This window comes from Fukomys damarensis, unplaced genomic scaffold, assembly GCF_012274545.1.
Source record: "Fukomys damarensis isolate Sample0158 unplaced genomic scaffold, DMR_v1.0_HiC HiC_scaffold_39, whole genome shotgun sequence".
In the NCBI taxonomy this organism is placed as follows: Eukaryota; Metazoa; Chordata; class Mammalia; order Rodentia; family Bathyergidae; genus Fukomys; species Fukomys damarensis.
In genome coordinates this window covers 79,079,821-79,096,671 of record NW_022900951.1, presented here as the reverse complement: position 1 = coordinate 79,096,671, position 16,851 = coordinate 79,079,821, and the positions used below count along the sequence as shown (strand labels likewise).

The 16,851-nt window shown below is 45.1% G+C and overlaps 2 protein-coding genes across 6 annotated transcripts; one reads left to right on the top strand and one right to left on the bottom strand.

Moving 5' to 3' along the window:
• Positions 1–208: 208 nt before the first annotated feature.
• Armcx3 (armadillo repeat containing X-linked 3) lies at positions 209–4,760 on the bottom strand. Of its 3 annotated transcripts, none has more exons than XM_010623427.2 (5): positions 4,599–4,760; positions 3,997–4,103; positions 3,643–3,703; positions 3,325–3,395; positions 209–3,062 (listed from the first exon to the last, which is right to left on the bottom strand). In XM_010623427.2, the coding sequence occupies exon 5, from the start codon at positions 2,917–2,919 to the stop codon at positions 1,780–1,782; it is 1,140 nt and encodes a 379-aa protein (XP_010621729.1). In that variant the 5' UTR covers positions 2,920–3,062; positions 3,325–3,395; positions 3,643–3,703; positions 3,997–4,103; positions 4,599–4,760; the 3' UTR covers positions 209–1,779. The 3 variants fall into 3 exon arrangements, with proteins under 3 accessions (XP_010621729.1, XP_010621728.1, XP_010621732.1); XM_010623426.2 differs by having other exon boundaries at positions 3,997–4,076; XM_010623430.2 differs by having other exon boundaries at positions 3,325–3,531; positions 3,997–4,760.
• Positions 4,761–9,981: 5,221 nt separating this feature from the next.
• LOC104861810 (protein ARMCX6) lies at positions 9,982–12,859 on the top strand. Of its 3 annotated transcripts, XR_004515868.1 has the most exons (5): positions 9,982–10,108; positions 10,408–10,485; positions 10,831–10,907; positions 11,216–11,305; positions 12,314–12,859. XR_004515868.1 is itself a non-coding variant. In XM_010623423.2 (4 exons), the coding sequence occupies exon 4, from the start codon at positions 11,356–11,358 to the stop codon at positions 12,223–12,225; it is 870 nt and encodes a 289-aa protein (XP_010621725.1). In that variant the 5' UTR covers positions 9,982–10,108; positions 10,408–10,485; positions 10,831–10,907; positions 11,216–11,355; the 3' UTR covers positions 12,226–12,859. The 3 variants fall into 3 exon arrangements, 2 of the variants coding, with proteins under 2 accessions (XP_010621725.1, XP_010621726.1); XM_010623423.2 differs by having other exon boundaries at positions 11,216–12,859; XM_010623424.2 differs by having other exon boundaries at positions 9,982–10,120; positions 11,216–12,859.
• The last annotated feature ends 3,992 nt before the right edge of the window (positions 12,860–16,851 follow it).

Here is a 16,851-nt window from a genome sequence, read left to right as displayed (position 1 = left end):
TAGAGAGAGAGAGAGAGAGAGAGAGAGAGAGAGAGAGATCTGTCTATACATATATGCAGTTAGCTCCCCAAACCAACTTTTTTTCTTGCTTCTATTATGTGACAGAAATCTTTATTCCTTTGAGAAATTACTTTAACAGTTGCATTACAAGAATGACAGAACTCTACACAGTAATCTCTTAATAAATGTTAACTTTTATTGTTATTAGTATTTATTAAATGACACTGAAATATCGAAGAATGCTCCAGCAAACAAATTCTGAGTACTTAAGGATTCTCACTTTTCTTTACTATGTGATAGAATATTGCAGGTATTTTGCATATGTTATCTCATTTAATCCTCATGATAAACTTCACCTTAACCACTTCAACCCCTCACTTTAATCTAATTTTTTCCATTCAGTATCATTTTAAATCAGTTACCTGCTTCATTCCAAAATACTTTTCTTTTTTCAAAAATGTCCTAGAATTCAACATTCATTTTAGATAAGAACACAGATAAATAAAAAGCAAATAAGTAAAGTTCACTAATTATCTTTCCACCCAAAGATAACTATTGTTTCTATGTACCTCTAGTTTTTAGTGTCTTTATAAACATGATTTCCTATCCCCCAAAATGGAATCATACTATGAACACTGCTATATCTAACTTACCTTTTCCACTTAATGCATGATGAATATACTTTCCTAGCAAAGTACATTTCCATCAGCATATTTATCATATCATACTGTGTGAACATACCTTTATTTAACCAATACAGTATGACAGACACTTTAATTGTTTTCAACTTTTGGTACCTTACTGCTGAGGTGAATAGCTTTATGCATACGAACTTTGACCAATCAAATCTCTTAGGACACAAGGCTTACATATTTTAAGGCATATGATATGTATGACCAAATGGCTACCACCAGGGTTTCAGAGGGTTGGTTTCTCCATAGCCTAATTGACACTGTGTAGCGGGAGAGTAAGCAGGACATTTCTAAGGAGCCCATTCATTTTCTAGTTAAAAATATTTAGTGTATCTGAGTATTCAATAAGACAGTATATTTCCACAACTGGATTCACCCAGCTCCTAATTTATTTACTCCTATTCCACACACTCCACTCTAGGCAGACTGTTCTCCTGTCACAGGAAGAAGGTACATACCTTGGTAGCTTTCTCACACTGTTTCTCCTTCTCATGGAATGTCCTAACTACCCTACTGCATTCAGGGCTCACTTTCAATGGCTGCTTTCTCCATGAAGCTTTAGCTAACTCTCGCACCCCACAGAGGCCTTTGTCTCCTCTGTGCTCTGAAAGCACACATCTGACAATAAGTGTATGCTCCAGATATTGTCGGTTATCTTTTGATTTGTATATTCCTTATTTCTCCAATTAGATTATAAACCAAAGGACAAGGATGATTTCTTTCTTCTTTCTTTTTTTTTTCTTTCCAGCATTAACACACAACTTTATTGATGATACACAAATGAAATCAATGCAAATGACAGAAGAGAACTTACTTAGGACTAATTGTCACTGTCACTTATGCAGAGGAAATAGTAAGAATATTTCAATCTAGGCAGCAAGATAAAAAGCAACAGACATTTTCAGAACAAGTAATGATATTCATCCAGCTTAGACCCAAAAACCAACCTGGTTAAATATCAGCACTGATGATACAATATAACACTCATTACTCTAACTTAGCAACTGAACAGATTCCTCCAACATACAAAGTTGAGAAAAGGAATAGTTTACAATGTATGCTGCTTCTAAACTATGAAGTCAAGAAGTTATTCCTGGATCTTTGGGAACATATGCTCAGCCAGTTTGGCCATGAATTTTCCAACTTTTACTTTCACCAAAAAATCGTGGTGACCTTCTATTCCCAGAACCTTATCAGCACACACTTGAAATTCTTTTAAAAAGAAAAAGAGTGAACCTTCACCAAACTGATTCTGAGTAGGTTCATTTTCTTCCCATCTGAAATTGTCATTTAGATTCTCAAAAACAACGAGAAGTTTAAGAATAACCTCTTTGTTCTCCTTCTTGTTAAAGAGGGAACCCAGTGATGATGGTACTTGGGCCCTGAGCAGTTCTCTAGTCATAGCTGGATTTTCAGCCAAATTCAAAAGGAGTTTCAAAACCTGAAGTTTAGTTTCTTCGTTTCCAGCTGAAAATAAGCGGAAAAAGTCTGAAATGGAATTAGCAAGCATGTGCTGATACTCATTAGTAACAGTCATATTTGTAAGCAATCTCAGTCCAGCCAGCTGCACAGATGAGTTCAAGCGAGAAGTGATTGTGTCATCACACACTTGATTCATGTATATCTTAAGCCTGCGTTGATTTTCAGCATTCACACTCAGGTTGTTTAGGACAATTAAAGCCTTTTCCTTAACAATAGGATCCCGAGTATTGAGAATCTTCGCAACAATTGGAAGACCACCCAGATCACGAATAATATCTCTGTTAAATGCATAAGCAGCATTGTTACCCAGAGCAATTAAAGCTGCTTCAAGAATATAAGGCTTTTCAGACATCTCAACCAAACAAAGAACTTTTTGTAGTTCTTGAGGGGACAAAATAGTATCATCTGAATTAGGGGAAGCCCGTTTCTGGACAGCCCGACGTGCCCTGGTAGCCCTGGCCCTTGCCCTGGCTCTAGCTCTGGTTCCTGCTTCAGTTCCAATCCGAGCCCAAGGTGGATACCATACTATGCTCTTGCTATCATTAGTGTCACCATCGTCATCAGACCAGTCATTATACCTGGCCCCAGAACAGTCCCCAGCATCATCGACATCCCCAGATCCACCCTCAGCCATTTTCTCCTTGTTCTGTTTTCTTCCTCGGGTCAATCTATAAATGCAATAGCAGGCACCAGCCCCAATCACTAGGCCCGCAGTCACCCAGCCTACTTTCCTGGTGTAGCCCATGCAATCGTCCCTGACAAGATCAGGGACAAAGGAATAGAGTAGTCACTCAGGATGGGGGAAGAGGGCTGTAGGCCTGGAGATAGGGCTACAGAAGTTGATCTTCAGGCACTTCCTGGTCACAACAGCTGATTCTGGAGGTGGACCTAGAAATGAAGGAAAGAAATATGGTTTGAATTTCTCTTCTTTGTGTTGCTCCATGCAGAGTTGCACAGAGGGACAGGAAAATAGAAATTGAATCTGAGTAAAATATAGATTGTTGACAAAATATCATATTTCACCCTCTTCCTACCTCCCATCCCACCTCTACCCTAAGCATAGATAAAGGCAATGGAGTCCACCGATTCTGCTGGAGCCTCAGTCATCACAACCTCTGGTGCCTCTAGAGAGTAGCACCTTTGCACTAACCTCCTTCATACAGGCACTTTGCCCCTTCTTCCCTTCCCTGAAGGTGTGCCACGCCCAACAATTTTTCCAATCTGCAGAAAGACCAGAGTCAGTGAGAACTGAAGGCTTGATTGTGCATTTTTGTTGCTTTCCTGAATCACCATCCAGGTTGTCAGATTTTTCTTATTTAGCATCACTATGCCATCTAAAACGTGCACGTGCCCTAGTCTGAAATAGAGGAATGCAAGGAAAATAAAGTAGGATCGTATGAGTCCATCCAAACCGCGGCTGATGTGCAGCCCCTCCCCCATTCCAGGCAGCCCCCACGCCCACACTGACCTCCAAAGATCCTGGGAAACTTCCTCCCTCTCTCCAAGCAGGGCCACCTGCTACAGCAGACCTGCAGGATGACAGATCGAAAACATGGGGACTAAGTGCTGTTGAGAGGAGGATTATGAACAAACTATCTGATAGGCTTCCCTACTGTCATTTTCCCCTCCCCCCTCCCTCGCGCGCGCGCGCTCGCGCGTGTACACACACACAAACACACAGACACACACACACAGTGCACGCCATTTCGCCACAGTCCGATGGGGGTTAGAAACACAGACTCAGACCCGAACCTAGATTACCTTCTCTAGTTTTTTTCTCATCTCCACACACTCCTCTCCTAGGGTCCCCACATGGACTTACCTTCAAATCAACCTTCACCGATAGGGGTTAATTTCCTTCTTCTTCTCTTGCCTGGCGTTGTGCCGCAACCTACAGAAAGACTGGCCACCCGGGAGAGGCTTGGACCCCTCCAGCCACAGAGCCATGGTCGGAAAGACGGAAAACAGGCGATACGCTACAGAGTGCTTGGTGGACGGACTAGTCCCCCAGAGAACGAAACTCTTTCCTAATTCGGAGGCCTCGTTGTCAAAGGTTTCCCACCCCAGTTACTCTCTGGGGTTCTGCTGACACATCACAATGCCCCTCACCTCCCCCGCCCCCATGTCCAGCCTTTCCCCGCCAGGACTGTCCCGGTAGACTAGGGGCCAAAAGCCAGGCCACATCTCCTTTTCCAAACTGAGGGCCTTGGCTCCCAGAAGAATTTCCATCTCCTTATTTCTGGATTCCTCCCCCAAACACCCCCAGCTCACCGTTTCGCAGCACTGAAACGGGCTACGGGCGGGACAAATATCTTGGAAAGCGGGCAGAGAGTGGAAGAGTCCACAGAGGCGCTCAGGACCCGCGACGGTCTCCGCCCTACACCCTCCGCGACCCCCACTTTGTGGACTCTCCCAGGCACTGACCTGCAGGAATCCGAGAAAATTGCCTTCCCCTCCTTTTTCCCTTGGCCACAATCCCACCCGCCCTCTGGGCAATGGGAGCTGGTACTCAGATGGGAACAACGACCAGGACAAGAAGGACTTCTGCACACGTCAGCTCTTGGTCACGTGAGATCTACGTCATCCACCAACTCGGGTCCCCAATTTCCCCTCCCACTAGCAGTGCGGCAGAAGAGGGCCCGCCCCACTTCTTTCCTTTCCCCTTGCTGGGCCTTGTTACTCATTCTTCATCGCTAATCCCATCTATTGTAGTTGTGTTTCCCTTCCTCGGATTACCAGAAAGGGATAGCATCTTCCCCTGGGGCTACTGCCCTGGGCCCCTTGCACTTTTTCGAAAAATTGACTTTTCCTTTGCTAGCCTCCTGGGACAGCAGCCTCTACTTACACCTCCTCTCTTCAAGTTATTAATGTCTACCTCTGAAATCTAGTACCAGATCTGAAATGAACAAGAGGTCAGAACAGCAAACCTGATGTGAGTGTGTGGTTTTTACTTTATGATGACTTTTTTGTCATTTTTGTCCTACCCTCCACCACACCTAGCCTGCATTCTTTTCATGAGGAAAGATACTACAAAGCTATTTTCATTTCAGGAAACAAAAAAAGAGGGGAGGTGGGAGAGCATGTTGGATGATAGCTTCTAAAAGTCCCACATTTCTCACTTTATGGAGCCTTGGCTACTTCATTTAAAGCAAGCATTATATCTTTCTGGGCCTAGAACATAACAAAAGCCTGAAAGAGTTAATCAGCATGTCTGAGAATATGTAAATCTTCTGGCTAGGCCTTTCTTTTGAATAGAAGAGGGGCAAATTTTCACCTCTGTAAATTAGCAGGGAGCAAGAAATCAACCTTTGGGAGTCAGTAACAAAAGACTGAATAGAAATCACATTTGGATAGTTGATATCTATAAAGTAAAAAGGCATGCACACTGACAAAATGAGTGATATACAAAAAACATTATGAAAGACACTTGGATACAAATATGGTATCTGTAAATGAAATAGGTATTAAAGGGACGCAAAGACCAACATAAAGTTGCCTGAACTTGGGAGCTAGCAATTAGTGTGAAATCATTTCACTGATTTAATGAGCTCAATAATTCACCTGTGATTTAACTTTTTTAAAATAGGAAAAGAAACAAATCATTTTATTCCATTTATTTTATTGTATCTTATTTAAGTTAACCAGGTTTAGTTTCAGTTGTTTAAAAATCAAAGAACATTAACTAATATACAGTAAAAAAACAAATAACAAAGCACAAAAAATCCTATAGCTTTTCAGAACTTGGGATCTTTTGTTGAGTTATTTCCTAATAGTTTGGATATAGTTATCTGACTCAGCTTTGTAAATCCACAGATAATATGGAAGTAAATTCAGAGACTGGGGAGTTTGGGAAGGGGTAAACCCAGAATATTCATATGGATTTAACTTCTGGGAGGCAGTACTGGAACTTTATTGAAATTTATCAAACAGAAGCCAAATCAACTTTTGATTCTGCATTTAGAAGAGTCAGAGGAAAGTGTTGGGAGTTCTCATCCAAGCTCTGGATGAAAGTGAGATATTGGGTGAGATGAATAGAACATTTTAGCTTTTCTCAGCAGAATCGTCCCCATCTCCTGTGAGTGTTCCTCGAACTTCTGCAGCTGAACCCCACTTTTTAAGGTGAATGAGTGCCCTTGCTCTGATTGCAGGTTTACCAAGCAACTTTCTGAGGTTGTAGCATGCCAAGTAGTAGCTTGTCTATAGGATGAAAATGGGCAGTGAGAGTGTACAAAACCTCTAGCACTCCTGACAGTTATATTTCTCAGGGTAAATTATTCAGTTATCACCTCTTTTGAAACTTAATTTCTCCTGTGGTCTAACCGGGAAAGAGTACAGAGACCCATGGTTTTGAGCAGTCTGTTCTAGATTTATATGTCTCTATAATTATACCTTTTTTCTGTATGTTTTATTTTATTTTTTCCTTTAAATTTATGGGTACATTTAAAGCAAACAACACAGTTGCATTCATCATTGGAATCTTGTACCTTTACATGTTGTGTCTTGGTTCTTATTTTTTCCCCAGAACATCTGCTCTTGTTGCACAGGGAATATCAAGGCTAGAAGGGAAAAGGAAGGGGAAGGGAAGTAAAAAGAATTAAGGTGTGTTGTGTACATGTACCAAATCCCCACAATGAATGTAATCATTACGTACTACCAACATATATGAATAAACAACATTTTTAAAAATCAGGGCTAGATCATGCAACACTGAAAAAAATTCAGAACTATAGATGCAATTTTGTGATATTCTACAGGGGAAGCCAGGAGGGTTTTGATTCAAAGGACAACCTCATCTATTGCCTTTTCACGTCTTTTTCTAATGCTCAGTTAATATGGAAAATTCAACTAAGATATGCACATAAGCCCTCCGCATGTCAGCTGCAGCTGGACAAAAATGTTAATAGCCAGAACAGTTGAAGGGCTTCTAAAACTCGACAACATCTGAAATAATTTACATCTCTCTCTGGGAAAAGAAAGGAAATTCATTTCATATTTTCTACACCCTGTGCTTCTTTAGTGAAAGAGTGGACACTGCACAAAACAGACCGAAGGCCCTCTTACTAAAATATGAACCATGAGCAGAGAAATAAAAACCTGACAATCAGTAGATTTATGGCATACTGAAGAGATTCTCTCAGTTCCTCCTAGTTAGACTGCTCAAGCTGACCCTGATCTTCAGTGTTCCCTCCTGTTACCCATGTTTGGTCTTTTGCTTGCAATCTGAAAACCTCACAAAAACAACACAATACAATAAGTAATGTAACTTTTAAACTTAACAAACTTCTAAAATTTATTTCTGTCATACCTCACAATTCCATTAGTGCTACTATCCACTATTTTCAGGTACTTTGTAAGTCACAAATCACGTGTCCACAGATTGACTTAAGCCAAAAGACTTCATTTAGCAGTGGCTTCTCCGTCTTTTGCAGCCTCAGGAAGTTTTAACAGGCTTGTCTGAGGACTTATTTAAGCATTTTCCTTTTTCAGATGGTATGTCAGGTATAATGCATGTCCTTAAATACCTATTTGTTGTAAATGTATAATGCAGAGCAAAATAGTTTTTAAATACCAGCCTCCAAGTTCCTTCATAAGAATTTGGATCAAAGTGACAAAGAGGTAAAAGAAATTAAAAGGCTGTCATGGCCAACAGATTTAGGAATGTTTAGAGGAGTGGATTCAAACCAGGAGGTCTGATAGACTGGGAGAATGGTGGAACTGAATCATACACTAGATAATTACAGGATACATGAAAGGGGGGAAATATTTTACTCTGGTAAGGAGAGGCAGAAATGAAGATTTTGTCTCTGAAGCTTAGCTAAATTTTGCAAAAATTAGTCCGTATTGTAGAACTCTGTGTAGGACACCAAGGCATCTATCTTTGTTGAGCTTTACATATTCCTTACTTCTTTCTAACATATATGTTAAATACAAAATAAATCACATATAAGTACCAGATGCCAAAAACTGAATGATGAGCAGTTGAACCTAAGTGTTCTGTTAGTAAAGCATCAGAAATAAAATTCATTTGTCTAAGAAAAGTAAATAAATTGTCATGAAAAGAAAAGTAAAAGGGGATAATGGAAAAAACAAATGAGGTAGAGATTTAGAGAGATGAAGTATATTAGTGCATGAGTTTGGACTAGAAAAGTTTGGGAAAGGCAGAAAGTTAGGACACATTCTTCATTTCTAATACTTGGCAGGAAAATAGAAGGGCTACCTGGCTCCCCTCCAGAAAGGGCCTCCTCCACAGGGGCCCCTGGCAGAGAGCACCTCCAGCCTGCCTAGGTGTCATATTTCAACATTCTAAGAAAGAGGCTGCCTGAACAGTCTATATTTAGAGTATGACTCCCAGCCAGCACAAGTAGGTGTTTGGGGGCTAACCTCTGCATATTTAACCCTGAGTTTGGGGATTAATTATCCTGAGGGACTTGTGTGGGTGGTTCAGTCAAGTTGTAAGGGAAACTGAGAGTGAAAGTCTTCTTTCTCCTGGTGATCACTTGACATCCTGTACCTTGTCCTCCCACTTGTGAGGGAAAAAAGATAAGGACGTGCGAAGGTGTAGCAGCAACAGACAGTCATCCACAGACCCTCACTGCCATTGACACTGGAGAATATGAACTTTGGACATTGCTATGCTAACAGATAACACAGGAATGGCAGATATTGGAAAGATCTTACCAGTGCCATGATGAATGAAAAATTCCCTCTATTAACAGGAAATTCTGTATGTTCTGGATAGTTTACAGATTGCATCCGGAAACTTGAGAATAGATTTTTTTTCTAGGTACCAGGAATCGAACTCTGGACCTCACACTTGCAAGGCAGGCACTGTGCCTCTGAGCTAATCCCTGTCCAGGCCAGAGAATAGATTTTTATATGAAGACTTCAAATGAAAGGCAGACTAATATGAGAATTTAGTAATTTGTAAAGATCACCTGAAGTTATGAGATTCATCTGAAGACAGAGTCTACAAGAAGTCCTTCCTTTGAAGCTAGAATAAAAGCCATCCAGCAGCCTTCTTTAAAATCTCAGTTGTATAACAGTTAATACTATGAGTTCGGCCAGAAAGATGAAAGAGATGGTAGTATTTTTATTCATCTAAAATGGTCAAAATTAGAACACTGACCTTCTCATGCAGATTCATTTGTCCATTAATTTACAAATCATATTGCAAACATACTAGTTTTGTTTGTAAAGATATGTTTTAAACTTTAATATGATCTTTTAGAGCTGCTAATATGAAAAAAATATTTTCAAAGTGGCCCAAATTAACTTTGCCAATCCTGTTAGTTGGAAAATCTTGCTCATGGTACATTTTAAAAATAAGACTGACATTTATTTTCTCCAGGTGGAAATCGTTTTATTATATTTTATGATTGCAAAATACTGTGTGTAAATTGAGTCATTAAAAAAGCTGGAATGAAACAAAACCTACATGAGGCAAAAATCTTAGTAAAAATCTACCTGGGCTTCCTCTTCTGCTCCCTCCAAATTTGGTGCCTAGACTGAAAATTAAAAGTGGCTAGAAATTAAGGAAGAAGATTCAGAAGTTTCAAAGCCAAGGAAAGGATAACACAGTTCTCCAAGAAGTGTAAGTGCAGAGTAGACCCACAAAAATATGCCAGACTCTCCTGTAATTAGAGAAAGTCAAATTCAACACCAGAGAGATATGGTCACTTCTGGTTTCTGGTGTTCTTACAGAGGAACAGACAGACAGGGGGCAGTGAAAGTGGGGGGAGGTAGAGGGCAGGCTGGCGCCTGCCGCACTGCTTGTGGGAGTGGAAACTGGGGGCCAGAGCTTACCGGTGACGTGGATGTCACATGATCAGGAGCCTCCTAGAGTAGAAGTCACGCTAGTCTCCTCTGTCTGGGTACCAGCCCCCTGTTACTCTGCAGGCATGTGAAGGAAGAAGAAAACTAGCTCGGACGCACAGGTCGGTGCAAGGGTAGGCGCTGCTTTGAAAGAAGTGAGGGTGGGAGAGGGCCAAGAGTCTAAGTTCATGCAGATTGGGGCTGTATTCTTTTCTCCTCCACTTTTTAAATACCGTCCCCCACCCCCACTCCATTCCTTCAGTTTACTGGAAAGGAGTGACAGGCTTCTGGTGGGGGTGAGGAAACTGAATGGCGGCTACAGAGAATCCAGGAAAGAAAGGTTCCACAATCCAGGCACCTTGTCCTGGGTGCTGGTCAGTCCACCAAGCACTCCTTCCCCTCTGTCTCCTGTCTGTTGCAGATCTGTAGATCGCGGCACAGATCTCGGCGAGAGAAGGATCAAACTGCTTTGATTGGAACCGTGGAGGGACATGTGAAGGTGGGATTAGCCCGGAACCGTAGGCAGGGGTGGCAAAGAGGAGAGCTGGGATCTCTGCGGGACAAGTCCAAGTCGCCCTCTCCAGCCCCATTCTTATTCCACACCCCCTCCCAGTTCAGTGCAGGGGAAGGGGTGTGGCTGCCTTTGCTGGGAAAATGGCGGACGAAGGGGATAGGGGAAGCCCTGGTGAGAAAAGTACAGAGGGTGTGAGAAATACTTTAAACCCAAAGGCCTAAAATTCAGAAAAGCGGATTTGGGAAGCTTTGTGATCAGTGAGGACCCATCCCACTGCACTTTCAGTTCTCCATTGCCACCAGCCTCCCTTTCTATTTGTTCTTCTGCCAGACTGTCCATCTATCAATGTAGAAGGAACAGTGACATCAGAAACAACAGAAGAAGAAGAAGAAATTCACCTGACTTTGGTAAAGGTTCTTTGGAGAAACTTTATGCGACTTTTGGAGGGTAGAGATATATGCAGGGAAGGAAAAAAATCTACTTGGGGGTTAAATCTCTGACCATCATATAGAGCACAGCCCTATCTCTTGCCCTTCTCTGAGGGTCCTGAAAGAGAAATGATAGATCCCCAGGGTAGATAGGGGAGAGAGAAAACAACAAGAAAATAGTTGCCTAATAATACAGATTTTTCAACAAAATTCAAACTTCAATCTGTCTGGTAAGGCAGAAGACCTTGGCATAATCCAAATTTCCTAATACTTTTTCTCACCCACAGATTCACTACAAGGACTGCAGACATCTAGGAAAGCCAAAAGATTGCTATCCTGCATCATTCATCCTGGCACTAAGAGACCTCTTTAATCAGGTGGAAAAAGGCACACTCCCATCGTGCCCCAAGACTGCAAAGATTTAAGCATGGGCCGGGCCCGGGAAATGGGTTGGATGGCAGCAGGACTAATGATTGGGGCTGGTGCCTGCTACTGTGTTTACAAACTGACCTTAGGAAAGGATGACAGTGACAAGTCTGAGGAGGAGGAGGAGGAAGAATGGGGGGATGACCAAGACCTGGATGATGAGGAGTCAGAAATTTGGTTAGATTTCACAACTATGGCACGACCATGGAACGAGGATGAGGATTGGACACAACCTGGGGCCCCGGGTGGCAATGAAGACAGGCGATCAGGGGGAGGAAAGGCTAACAGAGCACACCCAACAAAACAGCGGCCATTTCCATACGAACATAAAAATACATGGAGTGCTCAAAGCTTTAAAAATAGCGCTAGTGTGCTTAAGCTCTCCAAGTGTCCTCCCACCCAGGGAAAACCAATGTTTGCTGAGCCCAAGGAAGCCGTTTTTTCACTTAGCCACGATGTCAATAGACATTTAGTCAACTCATCAGTCACTGGAGACGCAATCCCAGCTCCCCACCCCACGGTCAATGAGAAGGCTTTGTGTGCCCCAGATAACGTGAATGGCAGCATTGAAAATCAGGGCCAGATTGAGATGTACGCCAATGAGGTGTGTCGGGAAACTGTGTCACATTGCTGCAACTCATTTCTGCAGCAGGCTGGATTAAATTTGTTAATAAGCATGACAGCGATTAATAGCATGCTTGCCAAATCCTTTTCAGACCTGATGTTTCCTTTGCTATCCGAGGGAAGTGGATGTGCTGCTAAGGTTCAGGTTTTGGAACTGCTGATGGTTTTGTCTGAAAAGCCAGTCTTGGCGGGGGAGTTGCTGGGTGCCCAGATGCTGTCCCCCTTCGTGATAAACAAGTGGAAATAGAGAGATTCTCCTGGAAACGCTCGCCCCTTAAGTGGCCATGTGGAGCACAGTGGGACCGAATCTTCCCCAACCCCGGTTTGGTTTGCAGATGTCAAAGAATCCGCACTGGGTGCCACTGAAGATTCGGCCTTGGCCAGTCATCAGTCGCTGGGTGAAAGTTCCAGTCGCTAACTCCAGGACCACACTCTCATTGGCCAGGCAGGGGCCCCCACAGAGCTCTGGGTAACTAATTGGTTTTGCAGTCTGCAGGCAAAGTGCACTGTAAATTGCTCCCTTGCAGCCTTCCTCGGGCTGTAAGGGGATCTGTAGCCTGCCAGCTGTGGCTAAGGGGCATCAAATTACAGCATCACAGTGCTACTGTTGCCTCTGGTGGTCTCCCTGTCTAAGCAGGACCACTTCCCAGAGACCAGATCCATGCGGGAAGCTTGTGCTGAAAATGCATCTGCCGCTGTTTAGATTGAGGTATTTTTTTCCTTTGCTCTTCTTCTAACACCAGCTGATGGATGGCAAATGAATCTGTTCATCCAAAAAGTGCACTCCCCTTCTATCCGTACTACCGACTGAACCTCCCCCCACAAAGCCTACATCTGTGTGTATCGTCAATAAACTTGTGTGCTCTGGTCGGCAAAACGAAGACACGGTCCTTCTCGTTGACTTTGCAGTGGTCTGCACAAAGGGAAAGACAAAAAGTGTGCACAATAAACGCCAGCTGACTGGGGCGTCTGCTCCCTGGCAGATGGACGCTCGGTGATCGCAGGAGGCAGGGGCAGAAAGGGGCTTCAGTGTTCAGAATAAACCTCAAGAGAGGGGGCAGGGGTGACAGCCCGGGGGGCGGGGCCTGGGTTTGGCAGAATTAAGTGGGCATGTTGAGAGAACCGCAGGAGCCTATACCCTTGAAGCCTTGAAGCAGGCAGCCCCTGATAAAGGTATCTCCTTGACTGCCGGCCGGGGGAGGAAGGACAATGTCCTTGAGGTTTTGTCTAGAAAGGCCTTAGTTGCTGGGCTGGGGGCAGCCGGGGAGTGTGTGTGTGTGTGTGTGTGTGTGTGTCTGTCACGCATCCCTGCACATCTGCTGCATAATTATCACAATAACGATTGCCTCTTGCCCAGCCTACCTGATGGAGGTCTACCTACCTATCCTGAGAAGCTGCTGTTAAGCCGGCTTCTAGCCCTCCTGCCTTCCATGGGATACCAAGCTCTGCTTCCTGGCAGAATGAGAGTGTTGGCAGCTGCTTCCTGTGGCAGAATTTCCTTTCCTTGCTAACTTCCCCTGTACGTTGATTGGGTGGGACTCTGGAAGGGGATGGTAGAGTCCTGCACGTACTCGCTGGGGGGTAGTAGGGCAGATGCGGAGGGTGCTTAGCACCACCAACCAACAGGCCTCGCCCACCTGTCCATCCATCCAGAGACATCTCTGCACCCTCCCTCCGAGGCCCTGGCACCCCCCCAGAGGGGAAAGGAAGCACCCTTGGGTGCCAAACCATGGATCGGGTTCACGGCCGGTCTGGCCAACTCATTCTTTCCCTGACTTCCGGAATATTTCCAGACCTCTCCCAGAGAGTCCTAGCTTCTGCCTCACCAAAGCCAGGTTCCTTATGTGTTTGCGGTGTCTCAGACAGTGGTCCCCTGTCTCAAAGCGAGGACACAGTCACCAATCACATCTGCTCTCCTTGTGTGGTGCTGCTTCTGGGAAAGGTGCCCTCTCCTGGGCAGCCTCCCTGGGATGCTGGGGTGGGTGACCGTGCCCTGGGCAGCAGTGGTCTGTCTGCACAATGCCCTGCCTTTGGCCTCTGCTCGTCCACACGGAACACGGTTTTCTTCCCATTTCCTCTTCTCCCTTCTGCCCAAAAGGTTTGGTTTCGGGTAAGTTCAGGGCTTTCTCTCTTGTACTGTGCAGCTCGCACTGCATGCTGACAGCAGGCCTGGGGCACTGCCAGGTCCCCCAAACAACGCCGGGAAGTGCTCTGACCAAGAACGGGGACACTGCATTTTCCCAGGCCCGGGAGGCTTGGGTGGCCACCAAATGACTGGTGTGGTCACTGCCGCTCCACACCCCCATCGAGGCTCACCCTGCTAGGGCATCCTTGGCTGGCTCTCGGGCCCTGTCTTGCTTCCCAGCAGCTGCCAGTGGGACTGCCCTTTTCTCCCAGGGGAACCGCAGCCCGGCCGGACAATCTGCTTTTCAAGGATTTCTCTGCAGACGGCTCCTGCGTCCTCCTTTTCAAGTCCAGCCTGCCTTGCTGGACTGCCTTGCTGCCTTGCCTTCAGGGACCCCTCATTGCTCAGCCTCTTTTAATCTTACCACGGTGGCAGAAGCTGCTCTCCTTCCTCCTAGCTTGTGGCCCAAACTAGCATGCACCTCCATACTCCCCTGCACGCCACTGAATTCCAATTTCCTGTCTGTGTATAGCTGTCCGGCATCTTTTGGGCACTTGACATTTTAAGGCCAGTCACAGCTGACTCCAAATTCAGGGAAGGCCTTGGAGGCTTCCTGCCCATCTCCTGAGCGGCTCTGTCACAGGGAAGCCTGCCAGCATCAAGGTGCCTCCACTGTGTGGTCTTGACCCAAATCGAAACCCTCCTGTCCATTTCTTTGCACTGCCCTCCCCAAAACACTGCCCCTTGTCCCTTGAACGGTTGCGGTGGTGCCAGGTAGGAGCCCAGCTCCCCGTGCGTTCTGCCTCTGAGGGAGGCATATGGAGCAGGGTGGGAAGTATTCCTGCCGCCCAGGGCCTGCTCCAGACACCAAGAGGCCCTGAGCACTGGCGAGGGCTCCTGTTGCATACCTCCTACAGGCCATGCAACGTAAACTAAGAACAGCCGTGAACTACCAATCGCCAGACTCACCTGTCTTCTGCGTCTGTCAGACAGCCTTTTCTGAGTTTCCCCCGGAGAACACCGAACAAGATCATCCACACTGGGCTTGTTACATTCGGTGGGGAGGTGTCCTGCCTTGAAGATGCTGCCCCAGCCTGCGCCATCTCTTCTACCAGTCCGCAACTGATGCCACAGACTGCTTTCCAGCTCGCTCCACAGAGGGCCTTGGCTTTGCCTCTTATTTATCTCATCAGCACCTTTCCATTTGGTGCCTGAAAGTACTAGCTTCTACACTCATTCCTGCACCCGACCCCAGCCTGCCTCCTCCCCTGGGGATCCCGTCCTTGGAAAAAGCCCTCCAGCCCTCTCTCTGAAAGTGTACGCAAGGCTGCAGCCATCCACCTTCCCGTGGGCTCATGCAGTGTCAAACCCTGCGTCCTCGCCGGAGCCCTATATGTCACTCTCGAAGCAGCCTCCACCCCAACCCATTCCCTTTTCAGGGCTGCCCATGAGCCAGCATAGCCCTCACCAAGTCAGTCTCTGTGCCTTGGCACCGTTCGGCTATGAGGTGAGTACGGTGGGCAGGATGTGCTCCTACCTCCCTTCTAGAGGATACACACAGTTCCAAAATGCAGAAGGGCGCTGCACCAGAGCCCAGCAGAGGTCTGCAGTGGGTGCCTCGCCCGCTCCCTGTTACAGTTGCTGCAGGTGTCTGCTTACAGTCTGTTACATTCTTCCTTACTTTGCTCGTGGCCTCCTTTGCACCTGGAAGGTTAATTTTCCCTGACCGTGTGTCTCAGTGTTTGGTGGGTGGCTGAGGATGGCCTTGCCCGTGCTCTGATCACTAAAAGAGCCCCCTTTTCGGTTTCCCAATTCTTTCATCCCTTCCCATGTCAAGTTTTGTCTCAGAGATGTGCTGGGAATTACTCTTGAGCAAGATGGACAATAGTGGCCTAATTTGCTCTCTTTGTCCAGATGGGTAACCAGTGAGCCCGGCACCACTAGTTGAGTACCCCATTCTTGTGCTCGTGTGGGACACAGTGTGGCATCCTCATGCACCCGGGCCCAGTGTCCCTCTGTGACTTCGTGGCCTTGATGTCCCTCTGAGGCACACTCCTCCCTCCCAGGAAACTCTAGATGACTTGGGGAACCTCAGCTCACTGGGTAGCAGAAGGCAGGTGGTGTGTGTGTGTTGGTGGGCAGGGTTCCACTGGTGCATGTGAGCGGGTCCCTGCCCCAGGTACCTTCCCAGGACATCATCTGACCCACAGGAAGCTTAGATGCCTTCACCCTGAAAACTTGAGCGCCATGGGAAATGGCACTGCTCTCTTTTCTCTCCCAAATTAATATGTATGTGCAGGTAGAACCATGTCTATTTTCTATGTTTAATCTTTTTTTTACTGTTTTCTACGATAGCTATTGGCACACCTGACACATGGCCATTAATCACTTTTGAATTATCTTATTTTTAAGCGTTTTTCCTCACTATTTTCATTTGTGTGTGTGCTACATTCAATTACTTATGAAATTTGCACTTTGTGTTTTTGTGATATTTTCCTTAAAGATATATACATAAATATAAAAACACTTTTGGTATATTCTTTCTTTGTTTATTATTGTCTTTGTCATCCCCATGGTACAGGAAAAAATTTGCTTATTTTGTATAAATACATTATTCTCTTTAGAATTAGTCTGTCTTTTAGCTTACAATGTATATGTTTGTGCGCCTGACTTTTTGTATGTATATCTTGAAATAAATATTGTACCTTTATTTTTCTAAATGTATAGTTATTTATCCTAATGTTATTT